The sequence below is a fragment of the Cucumis sativus genome, chromosome 4, assembly GCF_000004075.3.
Source record: "Cucumis sativus cultivar 9930 chromosome 4, Cucumber_9930_V3, whole genome shotgun sequence".
Classification (NCBI taxonomy): domain Eukaryota; kingdom Viridiplantae; phylum Streptophyta; class Magnoliopsida; order Cucurbitales; family Cucurbitaceae; genus Cucumis; species Cucumis sativus.
In genome coordinates this window covers 22,808,925-22,826,886 of record NC_026658.2, presented here as the reverse complement: position 1 = coordinate 22,826,886, position 17,962 = coordinate 22,808,925, and the positions used below count along the sequence as shown (strand labels likewise).

General features: G+C 26.2%; 1 protein-coding gene across 1 annotated transcript; it reads left to right on the top strand.

The window, feature by feature from the left end:
* Window positions 1–14,297: 14,297 nt before the first annotated feature.
* On the top strand, window positions 14,298–16,663 carry LOC101208345 (UDP-glycosyltransferase 82A1). Its single transcript, XM_004149480.3, has 3 exons — window positions 14,298–14,860; window positions 15,593–16,080; window positions 16,175–16,663. The coding sequence occupies exons 1-3, from the start codon at window positions 14,371–14,373 to the stop codon at window positions 16,556–16,558; spliced, it is 1,362 nt and encodes a 453-aa protein (XP_004149528.1). The 5' UTR covers window positions 14,298–14,370; the 3' UTR covers window positions 16,559–16,663.
* Window positions 16,664–17,962: the final 1,299 nt, after the last annotated feature.

The window sequence follows — 17,962 nt, the reverse complement described above, 5'->3', positions numbered from 1 at the left end:
TTAGATATTTTTTCGGTTCTATATTAGATTGTTCATAAAATTATGGATAATTTTGGTTCATTTTTTTGGATTTTTTTTAAAAATAATGTGTTTTGTAAAAGTATTTACAAAAATAGGGTAGTTGGGAAAGTATTTTCAAAAATAGGTTACTGAAGTCGTGTACGGGGTACACGACTTCCACAAATCAAAATGGTGTCGTGGACCGGGCTTACGATATTCGAGTGGAGTCGTGGACCCGGCCCACGTTTTCTAACTGGAGTCGTGTACCCGGTACACGACTCCCGTACAGCTGGCACATTTTGCCGCGTATGGTGGAAGTCGTGTACCCCGTACACGACTTCCGTACAACGAGTCAACAGTCCAGTCAACCGTAGGGTTCACGGGTGGACGTAGGGTTCAGAGGGTGTGGACACGTGTCGTGCATGCAGGAAGTCATGTACGGGGTACACGACTTCGCCTATTTTAAAAACCCTAGAATCCCTTCATTCTGCCTTCATTCCAAATCTTTTTTCCTTCCTCTCTTAATTTTTCCTCTTCCTCTTTTTCGTTCTTCCTTCCTCTTTCCTTTCCTCTTCCTTCAAGTTGTATAAATAAAAAGTTGAACTTTTTAAAATTAATTATAAATTAGAAGTTGCTAATACATGATTTAGATGTAAGAGTATTCTTAATAATATCAATATATAATATATATTTTTTAAAAGTAGAGAACCAAGTATTAAAAAAATCGTTCAAAATTCTTATAAGATATCACTAATGATATGTTTACCTTTGGTTTATTTTTTTAATTTGTTCATAATAAACATAAATTACCAAAAATTTGGCCATTTAAACAAAAACTAAAATTTTCACATATTTAAAGTTGAACATTTAAACAAAAACATAAATTTCCAACTACCCTAATTTTGAAAATACTTTTTAAAAACACATTATTTTTTTAAAAAAATCCGTCTTTCACAAATGTTTTTACCCTAAAAATAGTTAATATTTTAAAATATAATAATTTTAAAAATAATTATTTAGGAAGTCGTGTACCCCGTACACGACTTCCGTCCACGTGGGTCAAACTCGTGCCTACGTGGAGCGAAGTGGTCAAATGTGCTGACATGTGCATTTAGGAAGTCGTGTACGGGGTACACGACTTCGTTCAATTTCATTTGGAAGTCGTGTACCCCGTACACGACTTCGTTCAATTTCAAAAAAACACCTATTTTTGAAAATAGTTTGGGAAACAACCTTATTCTTATAATTTCTTTCCCAACAACCCTATTTTTCAAAATATTTTCACAAAACACATTATTTTTAAAAAAAATCCCATTTTTTTTTATATTAGAAAATAATAAAAAACAACAAATTTTTTTAAATAAAAAACTAAAAAATACCTTCAAATATATAGAAAACAACAAACTTTTTTAAATAAAAAACTAAAAAACACCTTCAAATATAAAGAAAAAATTGGACTACAATAAATAAGCAAGTCATTTTACTATTTAATTATGTGGATGTTCTAATTTAATAAGAAACTAATGATGTTTGAATTATATTTTCAAGTGTATAATTAAAAAAAAAAAAGTTATTACGAAAAGATTAGAGGGTTTGGAAGCTTACCAAAATTAATTGTTTTTTATGTATATTTTAAACTATTTTTTATAAACAAAAAAATGAATTTATTGAGAAATATTTATCCAGACGATTAATTTTAAATATGACCATTTGATTTTCTTTTGTTTTTGTGATGAATGACAACTTGACTTTTTTAATTATATTATGATTATTGTATTTCTATATATAATTTTAAATTAATCTTAAAACCAATCTATCCATATTTGTGTTATCCAAATGCATTTTATCAATCTTTTAGTTGTAACATTGTTATAAATCTTGCTGACTTTTTAAATTAAAAAATTTTCAATGCAATTATGAAATAAACAAACTTCACTTGTGATAAGTTATATGTTCATGATTATAATTATTCTTAAATTCTATTATAACACAGTTGATTAAGATATTATAGCTTCAACCAAAAAAATATTCTAACACTTAGTTCTAAAAAATTCTATTATAACACAGTTGATTAAGATATTTTAATATCTTAGTTAAATTCAAAAGCAATAATATTCTAACACTCAGTATCTTCTAAAAAATTATTCTAAATTATAGTTTTTAGTGGCAGTGTCTATTAATTATTTTTTAAGGAATATGTAATTATTTATGATTGCTGCTAAATCCAAACGAATAAAATAAGTAATTTAGTAAAAATTTAAAGTTAAATATGTAATTATTAAAATCTAGAGACTAAATCAAAACAAAAACATCTCAAATCTCAATACGTAAAATTGATTTTTTTTAAAAGAAAATTAGAGAACAAATTTGAATTAAAATTAAAAAGCTAAAAATTTAAAAACAAAAAATATAGTATTTTATAAATTTTTTTGATAAAAAATAGAAACTAGATCGAAAAGCTATTTTGAAAAGTACAGAATTACAAAATATATATATAAAAAATGATTCAGCATAAGATCATTCAAGAGATATTAATTATTTGAAGTATGTTGAAGCAATTATTCATAATATAGGTTATACACCTCATTCATCAACACCACCATGTGCACTAAAATCAATTTAAGCTCCATTATTTATTTTTTCTTTTCAATTAAAATTTAGAAAATTGTTAGTAAAACAAAATTGATAAAAAAAAAAGAGTAAAATTTTAAATTCTATTCATGTCTTATCAACCATAATTCTAAAATATTATTATATTTTTATAAATTAATTTTAAGGTTGTGGTTTAAATTGATTTGGTTATTTTTTTCATTTGATTCCGTAGTTTATAATTTTCATTATTACACTTCCAATAAAATTTAAATTATTGCAACTGATTAAATAATAAAAATTTAATTTTTAAATCAAATATATTTTTATAGCTATTTTAAACTATTAACAAAATAGAGCCAAATCTATAAATATATTTTGTCTTTTTGTTTTTCTTATGCCAATTTTCCTTTACATTATGGGACGATGATTAATATTTAACATATTCTTTTTTAATAAATAGGTATATGTGTTATCTTGATTTGAGTGATCAATTTTTTTAGTCGGCAGCCAGCAGCCAACTTCAAAAGAAAAAGAAAAAGAAAAAGAAAAGTAAAAGTTTTAATTTATATTAAATAATTTGAGAGTGTCATATGGAGCTGGAAAAAATGCTTTTTTAATTATTGAATCAAATAATATATATATTTTAAAAAAATATTAATACATTTTGAATTTCATCACGTTTTCCTATTAAATCCAACTAGGCAAAACTTATAATCAACTTAATAGTATATGGTACATATTTCTTTCAAAAAACACAGCTATGTTTAATTACAAATGTTTTCTTTTTTAAAAAAATAACAAACTTCAACAATATTTTAAAATTGATTTACTAATAATTTAGTTAAATAAGTGTTTCTAAATTTTATATATATTTACAAATATTTTGAAAGTTAATTCAAACCTATATTAATATTTAACGTTTGGGTGATATGTTTGATTTTGTACCATAAGAAAAATATTCAATGACTCAGTTACCTATTTGGGGTAACTTTTTAGAATACTACTTTAAGCTAAATTATTTCTTGCAAAATTATTATATTGTTACAAATTATGTTAATATTTTGGTTTCATATTTTCACAAATAATTTAGATTTGATTAAAAATATTTTTAAACAAAATGTTATTTTCTTCTTTATTAATTAGAGCTAAATTAGTTCTTGAAAATAGACAACTTTGTCTTAACTTTAGTATTTAGTCCACATAGAGAAGTCTTTCTTTTAGTCACTGAGTTTTTTAACTTTTGAAAATATGTTTTTTAAAAAATAATAGAATGATTCGACTACTAATTTTACTTCTTAAACTTTAATTTATGTGTTTTTTTAATCTTAATTAAAATAAAGACAAGGAAGGAGAATTCAATTTTGAGAGGGCTTGATCTAGTACAATCCATTTTTAAAAAGAATATCTTGGAAATTTTACAATCTTCGGGTCACTTGAAGAGATGAGTTCCATCTATCCATGAAAGAATGGATATCATCTCTTCAACACAACAATATTAATAAAAAAAAATGAAATCATAGGAATAAATTTGTATACTTGTAAAAAATACGAAAAGTAAGTATAAAGAATATTGTCCACACTACATACGCTCTTGTTACATATCACGATCATAATAATTTAGATATCTATTGACCCGAGAAATTAAAAAGCTGAATAAAAAACAAGAAGAAGTAATTATTTTATAATGTTTTGGATTGTGTAAGTTAATGCATGAATGATTGTAGAGGACAGTGATGTTAAAGTAGACTCTCATACTGTTATGTTTTGGACATTTTGACAAAACCAAAGACTTGTATCCATCAACCTCTCTCTATCTCTCTATCTGTCTTCATATGGAACAAACCAAAATAATACAAGAGAAGAAACCAAAATGCAAGTGGCTCTCATTCTTTTTTTTTGGTACTAATTTGTCTACCCGCTTAGGTTTTGTGGTTGGGAAGTTTGAATAAGACGTGATCGTGACAAAATTGATTTATTAATAAATTGATTTTTCACACAATTATTTCGTTAGGTAGGTTAATTAAACTCATTTCAGTCGTGGTTAAAATTGTCTTCATACACTTTTTAATCACTCTAAATTAACTTTTACACTTACCCAACGTGGAAAAACTCACATGGAAATCATTATCAAAACTTCTAAAATATTCAAGTGATTGATACAAAATCATGATCTCTTTTTGTAATTAATTTTATGCTTCGACTTATTGTATGAAGTAAAGGGCTTTAGTAATTATAAAATAATAAATTGAAAGGAAAGGAATTAGTTTAGAAATATAATTATAAAGTGCAAAAGTGCAAAAGTGCAAAAGGAATGTATGAGTAGTATAGTGGCCATATACCTAAGCACTAAAATCCTCAACATGGGAGGGATTGGATATGGGTGTGGTAGTGGTAGTGGTGGGTGTGCCTTTCTACAAAATTTGAACAAACAAAGTCAGAACATTAAAGTAAAAGTGAACTTTAGGATTTTTTTTAAATTTCTTTTTTTTAGATGATTCAATTTATGGGTTGTAATAAACTAATTGGTTTAACCATAATTGATATAACATTACTTGATCTTAATAGTATGGTTCCTTTAGTTGTATTATTTAGCTAAGTTTTTTTTTTTTATAATTATTTTCTTTTAATAATATATAACAAACAAACGATAACAAGCAACTAGAAAGAAGAAAGTAACGAAGAGTAAGTTGATCACACAAATATATATAGAAAGAAAAGAGATACTCCTCTAATCAAATGTTATTGATCCGAGAAGTCAAGACTTATGTGGTCCGACAATGAGTCATACAATTTTCTAGATTAGGGACAAATAATACAAAACATTAATTGTATGAAAGCACGTCAACTCATCCTTAATTGAAGAAGTCAAACAACCCAGCTCTGAGATATTCTCCTCTAACGATGAAAGAAGATGACACACATGAACAATCATATTCAATGGTAAGAGATCCAAAATCAATTTCAATTGCAAAAGAAAGGCATAGCTTAATCACCATACCCTCAGCTTGATCAGTTGAAAGTAATTAGCTAGAGTCCCTAGAAACGACAAGTAGAGAGCATCGCTCCACCACAGACTTATAATAATATTATCATTATTTTTTATATTTGGATAAATAAATAAGCTCATATCACTAAACCTGAACATAAGATTCATTTGATAACCAATTAGGTCCCATGTACTAACCATTTCAATTTTGTTTTTGATTTTTTGAAAATAATAAGATATTTCCTATCATTTTCTTACCGTGTGGTTTGTATTAATAATATTAAAGTATTTTAAACCAAATTTCAAAAATAAAAACTATGTTTTATAGTTTTCAAATTTCGATATAGTTTTTTTAAAAAAATGTAGGTCGTAAAATATAGAAATCAAACCAAGAGATTTAGAGATAGAAAAGATGTTTATAGGATTAATTTTTTTTTTTAAATGAAATGATTACCAAACAACTCTTTACATTTTGGTTTTTGGTTTTCTATAATTATATGGACACTCTTTTCATCATCAAAATATTTTCTTTTTTGTTGTATTTTATTTTTTATTAATATTTTAAAAAACGAAACCAAATTTTTAGAACTATAAAAACTTACTTTTTAAAATTTGTGTTTGTTTTTTAAATTTGGGTAAGAACTAATTTTTTAATGGATATGCAAAACTATTGTTTAAAATAGAAAGAGTATGTAAATATTTGAAAACCAAAAACCAAAAATCAAGGTCCCAATCAATAACGATTTAGTAATTTGTTTTGTTTTTTAAAATTAAATATAAAAACACTATTCACTTCCAAATTTGTTTTGCTATATATTTTTTAATAATGGTTTAAAAAATCAACTCAAAATTTTGAAAAAAAAAACTTTAAAAATTTTATTTTTATTTTTAGAATTTGACAAAAAGTTAAATCATTATACTTAAAAGAAAGATCTCAATCATTGTAAAAAATAATATAAAAAAAATACAAAGAAAAAAGACTTATAATTTTGAGAAACGAAATGGTAATTACAAGTAATATACATTAAAAAATATATGACTAAAATTGAAATATAGAACTTTAAATTAAAGCCACTGAAGAAAACAAACACGATTATGAACTTTTTCATTTTATTTAACTTCATCATTATATTGCATGTTCTTTTCAAAAAGGAAAACAACCAAAAATCATTACATTGCATGATGGTGAAAAGAAAGAAAAAAAAGGTATGTGGTTTTTGTTACTTTTGTCATTTGGTAACGTGTTCATTGTATTTTATTTACTCTTCCTATGTATTGTACATATATTAGGGCCCGGATGTGGAATTTGAAGTACATGGATGAAAATATATCATTAACTTCGTCTTTCCAACTTATTCATACATTATTATTCGACTTAGTTGCAATGTGATCGGGATGCGGAATGGTCGACGTTTTCGTTTATTTAATTTTAATAAATAAGTAGGTTTGGAGTCGCCACCAACCATATTAAAATGTGATTGATCATCCAAAAATTTTAAAAAATGGTCTATGGTAGGGAAGATGTTAGCACCGTACGACACCTATAAAAATGGATACTAAAATTTTGGTTCACAAAACAAAGTTTTTTACTTGAATTTAAATGTCCCATCAATTCACGTCAAAGAAAAAAAAAACAAAGAATGAATTGATAATTATAAGTAGCATAAGCGCCATTAGAACAATGAAATTTATCTTTTTGTTTCAAAATATATTTTTTTATTTATTCACCTCAAGAATATTAAAATACCCAAATTTGATATTTTAATTTTCATTGTAGGTGTAGAAATTTCATATATCTAAAAATTAATAAAAAAACATACTCATTCTCATTTAAAATATGAAATTGTTTATAATTTTTTAAAAATTTATTAATTAAATTTCAAATGGAGAAATGTCACGTATTCATGGAATTTAAGTTATAAAACACATAAAAAAAGCATTACATCTTATCCGATTTAAGTTTTTATATTCAAATTAAAAAATAAATAATAATAGCAAAATATCGTGAAATTTGAGAAATACTAGCTGTGAAATAAAGTAATATGCAAACATCATGGTGTGACATAAAATAACGCACGATGTCAAATAAATAACGCATGATGCAGGATGCCAAACGGACAAACGACGCAGGATGCCAAACGAACGAATGACCCAACAAACGACCTAGGATGCCAAAAGAACAACGCAATATGCCAAATGAACGAACAACGAGGGATGCCAAACGAACAACGTAGGATACCAAAAAAAAAAAACAAAACAAGATGCCAAAAGAACAAAGCAGAATGTCAAAAGAACAACATAATGTCAAACGAACAACGCAAGATGCCAAACGAACAACGAACAACACAGAATGTCAAACGAACAAACGAACAACGTAGGATGCCATTAAAAAAATAATGAATGACCAACGTAGGATGTCAAACGAACGAACAACGCAATATGCCAAATGAACGAATAACGCAAGATGCCAAACGAACAACGCATGAAACCAAAAAAACAAAACAAAGTTGCCAAAAGAACAAAGCAGAATGTCAAAAGAACAACACAAGATGCCAAACGAACAAAGCATAATGCCAAACGAACAACGTCAAACGTCAAACGAATAACGAACAACACAGGATGCCAAAAGAACAAAGCAGAATGTTAAAAGGACAAAGAACAACACATGATACTAAAAGGACAAAGCAGGATGTCAAACAGATATCAAACATAACAGATATCAAACATAGCAGGATGACATAAGGACAAAGTAGAGTGTCAAACAAACAACACAGGATGTCAAAAGAAAAAAGAACAAAGCATGATGCCAAACGACAAAGAACAAAGCATGATGCCAAAAGGACAAAGAACAACATAGAATGTTAAAATGACAAACGAAAAAGCATGATGCCAAACGACAAAGCGAGTGCCAAACAAACAAAGCCGGTACCAAAGAAATAAAATGAGTGCAACATGTCAAACAAACAAAACGAGGTGCAGGGTACCAAACAAACAAACAAAGCAGAAAGCCAAATAAACAATAAACCATGATGTCAAGAAAATAAAGTCCAAATAAATAAAACATGTCAAATCAAATGAACACATAGTGATGCAATGAATTTAAAGTCGCACTAAACTTTTGAACCCATAGTACAATAAGCAATAATCTACCTCTCCCAAGAAAAATCCCCCTCTAAAAAAATATGGTGGTACTTTTTTTCTAGAGAGGGGAGAAGCAAGGAAATGAGTTAGTATTTTCTTTTTTAAAGAGTGCACAAGGCAGACGAAACTTGAAACAAATGTGCCCAAGGAGTGGTTGAGAGAAAAATAGGTATTTTTTTTTCTTTAAAAAAAAATTCAAATTCAAATTTATTTTATAAAAATAAAATAAAGTAAATTAATATAAAAAATAGAAAATGAAGGACAAAATACGGTACATTAACTTACATTTATTCTTTCGTAAATATAATCAATCAACAGTGATATGAAAATGATTAAGTCTCCGTTAAACACATTTCTTTTAATCGTAATAAACAACCCCACAAAAGAAATCACAATTGTTTGACTCTCCATCCCACGTATTATAAATAAAATGAAATAAGCTTTCATTAAAAATTTAAATGTATTTTATCTCGTGGAGTTCTTATATTTCTCTAGGTTTGATTTTTCAGAAAAACATTTTTTCGTTTTTAAAAACTCATCCAAGTCCTAACTATTTATTTAAACAAAACAATCCATAAAAATACCATTTTAGTTCATTTTTATTATTTATTCACATATTATATTTTGTCTTACTATTCACAACTAATTTTAATAAAAAAGTTAATGGAAGAACTAAATTTAGTATTTTTTAGTATAATTGTTTGAAAATAATAATTCATATCACCCCTCCCCAAATAACAACAACATTGAATATGTATAGGATTTTGGTCAATAATTCTACATAAATTAACTAAGAAATAAATTCCCATTCAATCAAAAATATGCATAAACAATCAATTGTACAAATAATAATTGGAAGAATGGAATAATTATTTTTTTTCATTAAAATTAATTTTCACTATTTGAAACGATTATATTACCAGAATAATATATTAGAACAATAACGAATTTGAAATTTAATTTATAATTCCAAAAGTCTTCAATAAATTTTAATAAAACAATTCAACAAATTCCATTCAATCACACAACTAATTTATTCTAAAAAAAACTAACTTAAAATTTAAAAACAATACACATACACATACTTATTAGTAGAATTTGGGGTTGAAAAATTTAAATCTGATACTGTTTGTAGTCATATGAGTGTTAGTTGAACTAAAATTTTTGTTGGTTTGTTCATCATATTGTTAAAAAAAATGTTATAACAAAAATCAAATGCAATAATATAATTAACATAATACCATTGTGATATTGGATATTAATAAAAAAAAAGTTATCAAATAATAAGCAAAAAAAATTGCATCAAATAACAAAAAATTAAAAAAAAAAGCAGTTCATAGCACCAATTTTTTGCATATTGTGAATATATCAACTATGAAAGTAATTAATGATATCATGCAGGTATTAGACGGTTATCAGAAGACTATCATAGAGCTATTCAAGTTATTACTTTTATATTTGCTACTTTTGTAAATTTAAAAAATATTGTGACATCGACTCAATTGTTATAATTATTTTTTTACGTACTTTTCCAAAAGGTACGAATAAGTAATTAGAATAAAATTACATCTACTATTATGTGTTTTATTAATAATGAATTATATTAAACAGTTTACTTGATATGAGTGAATAATTACTAAATTAAATAAAACTACATCTTGTCATTAGAAAAAGAAAATGAAATCCACGATGAGTCGTTTTTGTAAGATTTAGGAGAAACAATTAAATACTAACAAAAATTTTCATGCACACTTATATTATCTGAAAGAGACTAAGAAGAGAAACGTTGAAAATTATTAAATAAAACGTTTGGAAATTTTTAAAAATAGTAAATTTTATAAAATATTTACCATTTATAGCAGATTCTATCACTGATTGTCATTGATATATTATAAAATAAAATAGTTTTTACTTTTAAATAATTTACCTTTCTCTCTGGGTAGCCGTTTTTTATAGATTTTTTTAAAGAATTGAGCATGAAATTAAATTTGAGGTTAAGAAGAGAAATTAGAAGATAATTTGTACCATCCAAATCTAAATTAAAAAAATTATTTCGTAAAACAATAATCAAAGAATTCAATTTAAAACAAATAAATAAAAAGTGTGGGTGGAAAAAAGTTATGTGTTTTTCTTAATTTAGGGAAGATTATCATGAAATTTTAAAAATAAAGTAAAGAGGGATTATCAAGAAATTAAGATCAAAAAAAGAAATTAATATATTTTGGTTAAAATTAAAGTTAACTAGTTAGCCAAAAAAAGAAAATTTTACATAGAAGAAAATGGAAAATACTTCCATAGTATAAAATTGTTAATTTAAACTTGAATTAAAATTTTATTATAAATCGTAAATAGTTCGTCAAATCTCATATTTTTTTTATGTGTTTTTTATAGTATATAGATAAATAATTTGTTCATATCCTTTCTGAAAGATTAAATTTGGATAATGTTAAATGAAACATTTTAAAAAATAACAAAATATTAAAATTTTATCGAATATAGTAAAATTAATTTTCTTTTACTATATTTTGTAAATAGTTTCGTTTTTTTTTAATACTTTCGAATTATATTTTTTTGGGATAGTTGCAAATTTAGTACTTAAATTCAAATTAATTAAGTATATAGCACAATTTTAAAAAATTTACAAATATAGCAAAATTTATCAAATTCTATCAATGATATAAGTCTATTACTGGTAGACCATGTTGCAAATATTGGTCTATAACTGATATATCATATGAAGTCTATCAGTGATACTTTTGCTATATTTGCAATTTTTTTAAAATGTTGCTATATCCTTAATTATTATTGCTAAAATAGTCGTCTATTGGAATTTTTCTATTTTTTTTCTCGTTTAACAGTTTTTTTGTATATTAATATTTCACTTGACTAAATTAAATAGATAATAAATTTTCTTTAGCTAAATTAAATAGATAATTAATTTTTTAAAAAATTTTATAAAATAAATAAAACATTTTACAAAATATTTACACATTTTTTCTTAGTTTTGTTTCCTAAATAATTAATCAAATTTTCTTTTTTTTTTTTTTTTTGCAAAATCTTCATTTCCTTTTTGTGAATTTATTAATTTAATTTTTCTAACTTCACTCTCATGTTTTTTTTTCCTTTCATTTTTTAGATTTTTCTCTAGCATTATGATTTTTTGAATGTTTCTCAATATATATGTTGTTTAGAAGCAGACATTATCTTAAAAATTTATAGTTATGTATTTCACTCGTAGGTCTAACACGAAAGATGAAATGTTAACACAAGATATTGCATTTGATTGTATATTATCTTTTTCTCTCTTTTTTTCATGATGATGATATTACTATACTAACTTTTATACGTCATTTTATAATTGTTTCGTACAATTCACCTATTCTTCCTTACATACTGAGGAGGTGGCTGATAAACCTAGCTTTTGAGGTTCAAAAAAATTGTTACGGGTTCAAACAATTTACTCTTAAAGATGTGTGTTGAATAAGAAATTTTGAGACCAATCACAAATTGTCACATCATTTATTAAATCAATGATGAAAAACGCAAATAATTGAATGTAGGACTAATTAAAATTGACATTTGTCCCAAATTAAAAATCGAAAACATAAATTTGTCAAATTCCAGTAATGTCACATGTTCTCATCGTTTGATCAAGTTAATTATTTTGGTTCAATCAAATATTCTTTATTTGGACTAAGTTCAATTAAGCCAAAAAAGAAAAAAAAGCTTAATTGAGTCCAAATGCTAAATATAACTCAAATTCATGTGGTTGAGCAAATGAGTTTAGTTCATGAACCAACTAGGCTCAAGTCCATAAAGCCCATAAGATAACTCTATAAATAGAAGACTCCCTAACTCTTGAAGCCGACCATCTTCAAAGATTGAAACTCATTTGAAAATAGAAACTTTCTTCCAAGACTCCGACTTCAGACTCCAATTTCAAGAAAATCACGCGCTCCGCTTTCTCCAAATCAAGCGTAAGCATCCAGTCGACATAAAATCAAAAGATCAAATTCTAGAAATTAAACCACATCGCATCAAATCAACAAAAATACAATATCAACTCCACAAATCAAATTTCTTCAAAAATCTGATGCGAAGAATGTGTAGTAGTTGACTCATTTATATTTTTGTATTTAGTTTTATTTTTTCAATTTTTGAAGCCCACACCAATGGGTGAGTTTATAGTAATTTATTGTTTTTACGTGCTTTTGTATTATTTCTGTTTTTCAAATTTGTTTTAAATATACAACAAATTCATGTATGTACAATTTAAAACTAAATATATATAATAAAAACAAGTAATTTATTTGTTTGTTCTCTTTATTACTATCAAATATTTGTACAACCATTTCAAAAATCAATTTTGTATTACAAATATAAAGGATGGCTTATATATACCAAATTACCAAAAAAAGTCGTTAAGATTTTACTACCTAAATTTAAACATCAAATATAAATATAAACTATCGTTTATAAAAAAAATCGTTTAGATTTAACTACACAAATCTAATCTAAACGATCGAGTACAAATAAAATTGTAAAATCTAAACTATCGAAAGAATAGACAAATTTAAATTCATTTTTCAAATATGTTACGCATTGGAGGTAAATTAATGTAAATTAATTGCATGACACATCTTTTGTTTTCTCAATGTTGGGCGTGTGAGTTTTTCCTTTTTTTTTTTAATAATTTTTTATATTTTTTAAAAGATCCCTTTCAATATTATTAAATAATTCATTTCAATCAACCAAATCCAAATGATATATTTGATATTATTTTATAAAATAAATAAATTATAGAACATTCTAAAATATTTCCTTTTTATGACAAAAACCATGAATAAATGTTGTATACATAGAGTTATATATATATAAATATAATGGAAGGATAGAATTTTCGACCACCACAAATTTGTTATTAGTATTGTTTGTGTCTATTGATATCAATATATAAAAGTAGTAGTTATTATGCTTATCACATCTATTATACTATCTCTATAAATATTTTTTAAAAAATTGTATTTAAAATAATTTCTAGTTGGAAAACTTCTAAAAAAAGTAAAAGATAAAATAAAATAAAACATGTATATAAAGGTTGAAGAGATCAACAATCAATTCAAAACATCAGATTTCTATCCTCTACTTGGTTAATCAACTAAATTTTTTTTTTTAAAAAAATCCAACCTCTTTGAATTGGTATTCATTGATTTCTGTTCTCAAACATCTTGTTTTAATTTTAGACTAGTAACTATTATAAGTACTATCTTTTTAAAAATAAAAAAGTAATGATTATCCAATTGTTTGCTTTTATAAAGTGATAAGAGATATACATAAAAAAAATGGAAAGAAAAGAGAAAGTTTAGTTGGAAGCTTTGCATTATTATAATGGAAATTTAGTAAATTCTATCTCATATTGGTCTTTTCAATTAAAAGTATCCATCATTAATTCAAAAGAAAAACTATTTTTAAATTTCCATCATAAATTAGAAATTAAAAAAAAGAAAGAAAGTATATTCCACATGTTGGTTCACAACCCTACCCCATCCCATCCCAAGTCTATATATATGGACATTTTGATGGAGTTCTAATTGTGCTTCACAAAAATAAATCACCACAAAATTTGGATAGAGATACCCAAAGGGTGAGACATGAAATATGCCTTAAAAAAGCCAAAGGTCATATTGGTTCCATATCCAGCTCAAGGTCATGTCACTCCTATGCTCATGCTTGCCGCTGTCTTTCATCGTCGTGGTTTTCTTCCTATCTTTCTCACTCCTAGTTACATCCATTGTCATATTTCATCGCAAGTTTCGTCTTCCGATGGAATTATCTTTGTTTCCATGTCAGATGGCCTCGACGATAACATGCCACGTGACTTCTTCACTATTGAGGCTGCCATAGAAACCACCATGCCAGTTTGTCTTAGACAAGTTTTGAGTGAGCATAATTCTAAAGAAAGCAGTGGTGGTACTGGAGTTGTTTGTATGGTGGTCGACTTACTTGCTTCTTCGGCTATTGAAGTTGGAAATGAATTTGGAGTAACTGTGGTCGGGTTTTGGCCAGCCATGTTTGCCACCTATAAATTAATGTCAACTATTCCCGAAATGATTCAAAACAACTTCATTTCTTCTGATACAGGTTAACACTCTTTTTGTAGTTTTGTTTTGTTTTTGAAATCCAGCCAATTTTAATGAAATGAATATATATATATAGCATCTTATTTTCTTAGTACAGTACATAGTATATTTTTATTATAGATTGAAAATCACTCATGATTGGTTAACCATATTCTTCTCTCATTTTTTTTATAATTATAATTAAAGTTTAATCATGATAGATTTGCAATCTCTCTCTTAAAAAAAATCTCTTAGATTTTAACTTTTAATCAAATAACTTGTAAGGAATACTTTATTTACTAAAAACAAATACACTTTTGAAAGTTTCATTCCTATTTTATTCTAAAAATGTAGTCAAACAAGATGATTTTAAATATGAAAATATATATAATATAAATTGATGTGATAAATAATATCTTAAATTAGAAAAAAAAAACATATTTAGTACTGTCTAACAATAAACTTCAAAAAAAATTATTAAAAAAAGCAAAAAATAAATGCTTAGTCAAACTAAGTATAGAATTTTTCTTTCTTTCATACAAAAAAAAATAATATAATCAATTAGTCACTAACAACATATACTTATTTAAAATATTTTAAGTAGATAAAGCTTATATCATCCATCATCATTAAATGCATGATTTTCTCACGAACATTAAAAAATAAAATTGTAAGATAATTTGAAGGTTAAAGGGAATGAAATAAAAATATTACAAAAATTAAAGTAAAAAAAGTTTGGAAATGGATATGACAGGATGTCCAGAAGAAGGATCAAAACGGTGCGTTCCGAGCCAGCCGCTGTTGTCGGCGGAAGAACTACCGTGGCTGGTCGGAACGTCGTCGGCAATAAAAGGCAGGTTCAAATTCTGGAAAAGAACCATGGCTAGAGCCAGATCCGTTCATTGCCTTTTGGTTAATTCCTTCCCAGAAGAACTACTCCCTCTTCAGAAATTGATCACTAAAAGCTCCGCCGCCTCCGTGTTCCTCGTCGGACCTCTGAGCCGGCACTCGAATCCTGCAAAAACGCCGACATTCTGGGAAGAAGACGACGGGTGTGTGAAGTGGCTGGAGAAACAGAGGCCCAATTCAGTAATTTACATCTCGTTTGGGAGTTGGGTCAGCCCCATTAACGAATCGAAAGTGAGGAGCTTAGCCATGACGCTTTTGGGCTTAAAGAACCCATTCATTTGGGTTCTCAAAAACAACTGGCGAGATGGTTTGCCAATTGGATTCCAGCAAAAGGTACCATTATATTTCCTGATCATATTGAAGGTACAAGCAAGCATATAAATTAATTTTAATACATTTAATAATAATAATATCATCATATATGTAGATTCAAAGTTATGGGAGGTTGGTTTCATGGGCTCCTCAAATAGAGATTTTGAAGCACAGAGCAGTTGGTTGTTATCTAACTCACTGCGGGTGGAATTCGATCATGGAAGCAATTCAATATGGAAAGCGACTGCTTTGTTTTCCGGTGGCCGGTGACCAATTTCTGAACTGTGGGTATGTAGTTAAAGTGTGGAGAATTGGGGTTAGGTTGAATGGGTTTGGAGAGAAAGAGGTTGAAGAAGGTATGAGGAAAGTGATGGAGGATGGAGAGATGAAGGGGAGATTTATGAAACTTCATGAGAGAATAATGGGAGAAGAGGCCAATTGTAGAGTCAACTCTAATTTCACAACCTTCATTAATGAGATCAATCTTACAAACATCTAAAGTTGGACATTCTGTCCTATAAATTATTGTAACTTTGTAAGTTGGTTTATATATATACATATATATATATTATATTAAAAAGAAAGAAACAAATTTGTTTGATTATATTAACAGTGAGAATAAATTCGAGCTAACAGTCAATAGAAATCAATATGATTTGGTTTAATTTGAAGCAAAAAGTAAACCGATAGAACTTAAAATTCAGAAACACTCCAAACAATGACAAAACAAATTATAATAATTAAGTTAATAGATACATACACAGTTATTTGCGAAAATGGTAAAAACAAACCTCAGTTCCCTGATGATCAAGAGGTAAAATATTATAAATGCTATTGTTACTGATATACATTTGATACACCTTATACACGTCTGATACACCTAATATCTCTTATACACCTGATATATTCGATAAATACACTTGATGCACCAGATACTCTTTGATACATTCGATACCTTTACATACACACTTGAAACATCTTGATACACATAATAATACTTCTCGTTACACTTTATTCTTTTTGATACACTTGATACCCTTTAGGTCTTGATACACTTGATTAGTTTGATACACTTAAAGTATTCACTTATAAGTTTGATACACTTGATATACTACTAATAAATTTATTATGCTTCATTGATACGCTCAGTAAATCTGATACGTTTGATGTACATAAAATGTTTGATACACCCGGTGCACTGCAAATACATTTAGTATTCTTACTTATACATTTGATTAAATACACTTGATATGCTTGAAGTCCTACTTATACACTTGATATACTCTTGTAAATTTGATTCATATATTTGATAATAATTTATTTTACTGATATGCTTTAACAATATATTGTTGATATACTTGATAATGATACATTAAGTTATATCATTTATATACTTAATAATACTATAATGAACTGCATAAAATTTTTAAAAAATAAAAAATTACGTAGTAAGTATATCACAACATTGATATATAAAATTGATAAAAAAATAAAACCAAAACAAAATCAATGTAGAAATATAAAACAAAATCATTTGAAATCAGATTGAACTCAAAACACACATCGAATAAAGTAAAAATAAATAAATCACAAATGAAGTTAAATTACTTTGATCAACAACCATTATATTTCATATTACAATTATTGTATTATTGATATTCTAAAATCAAATAAAGAACAAATAAATAATCATGACCTTAAAAATAGAGAATAAATAAATAATTAGCAGTAGATTGAAAAGAGAAAGGTAAATAAGTTATTGAATGTTAGTTTAGGAAAAATAATAAATTTAAGATGAAAAATATTTTTATAATTGAAAATTTTACCATATTTACAAAATTCTAAAACAATTTAGGTATTTGCTATATTATATTGTGAAAATGCTAGCAATTTTCCTAAAATT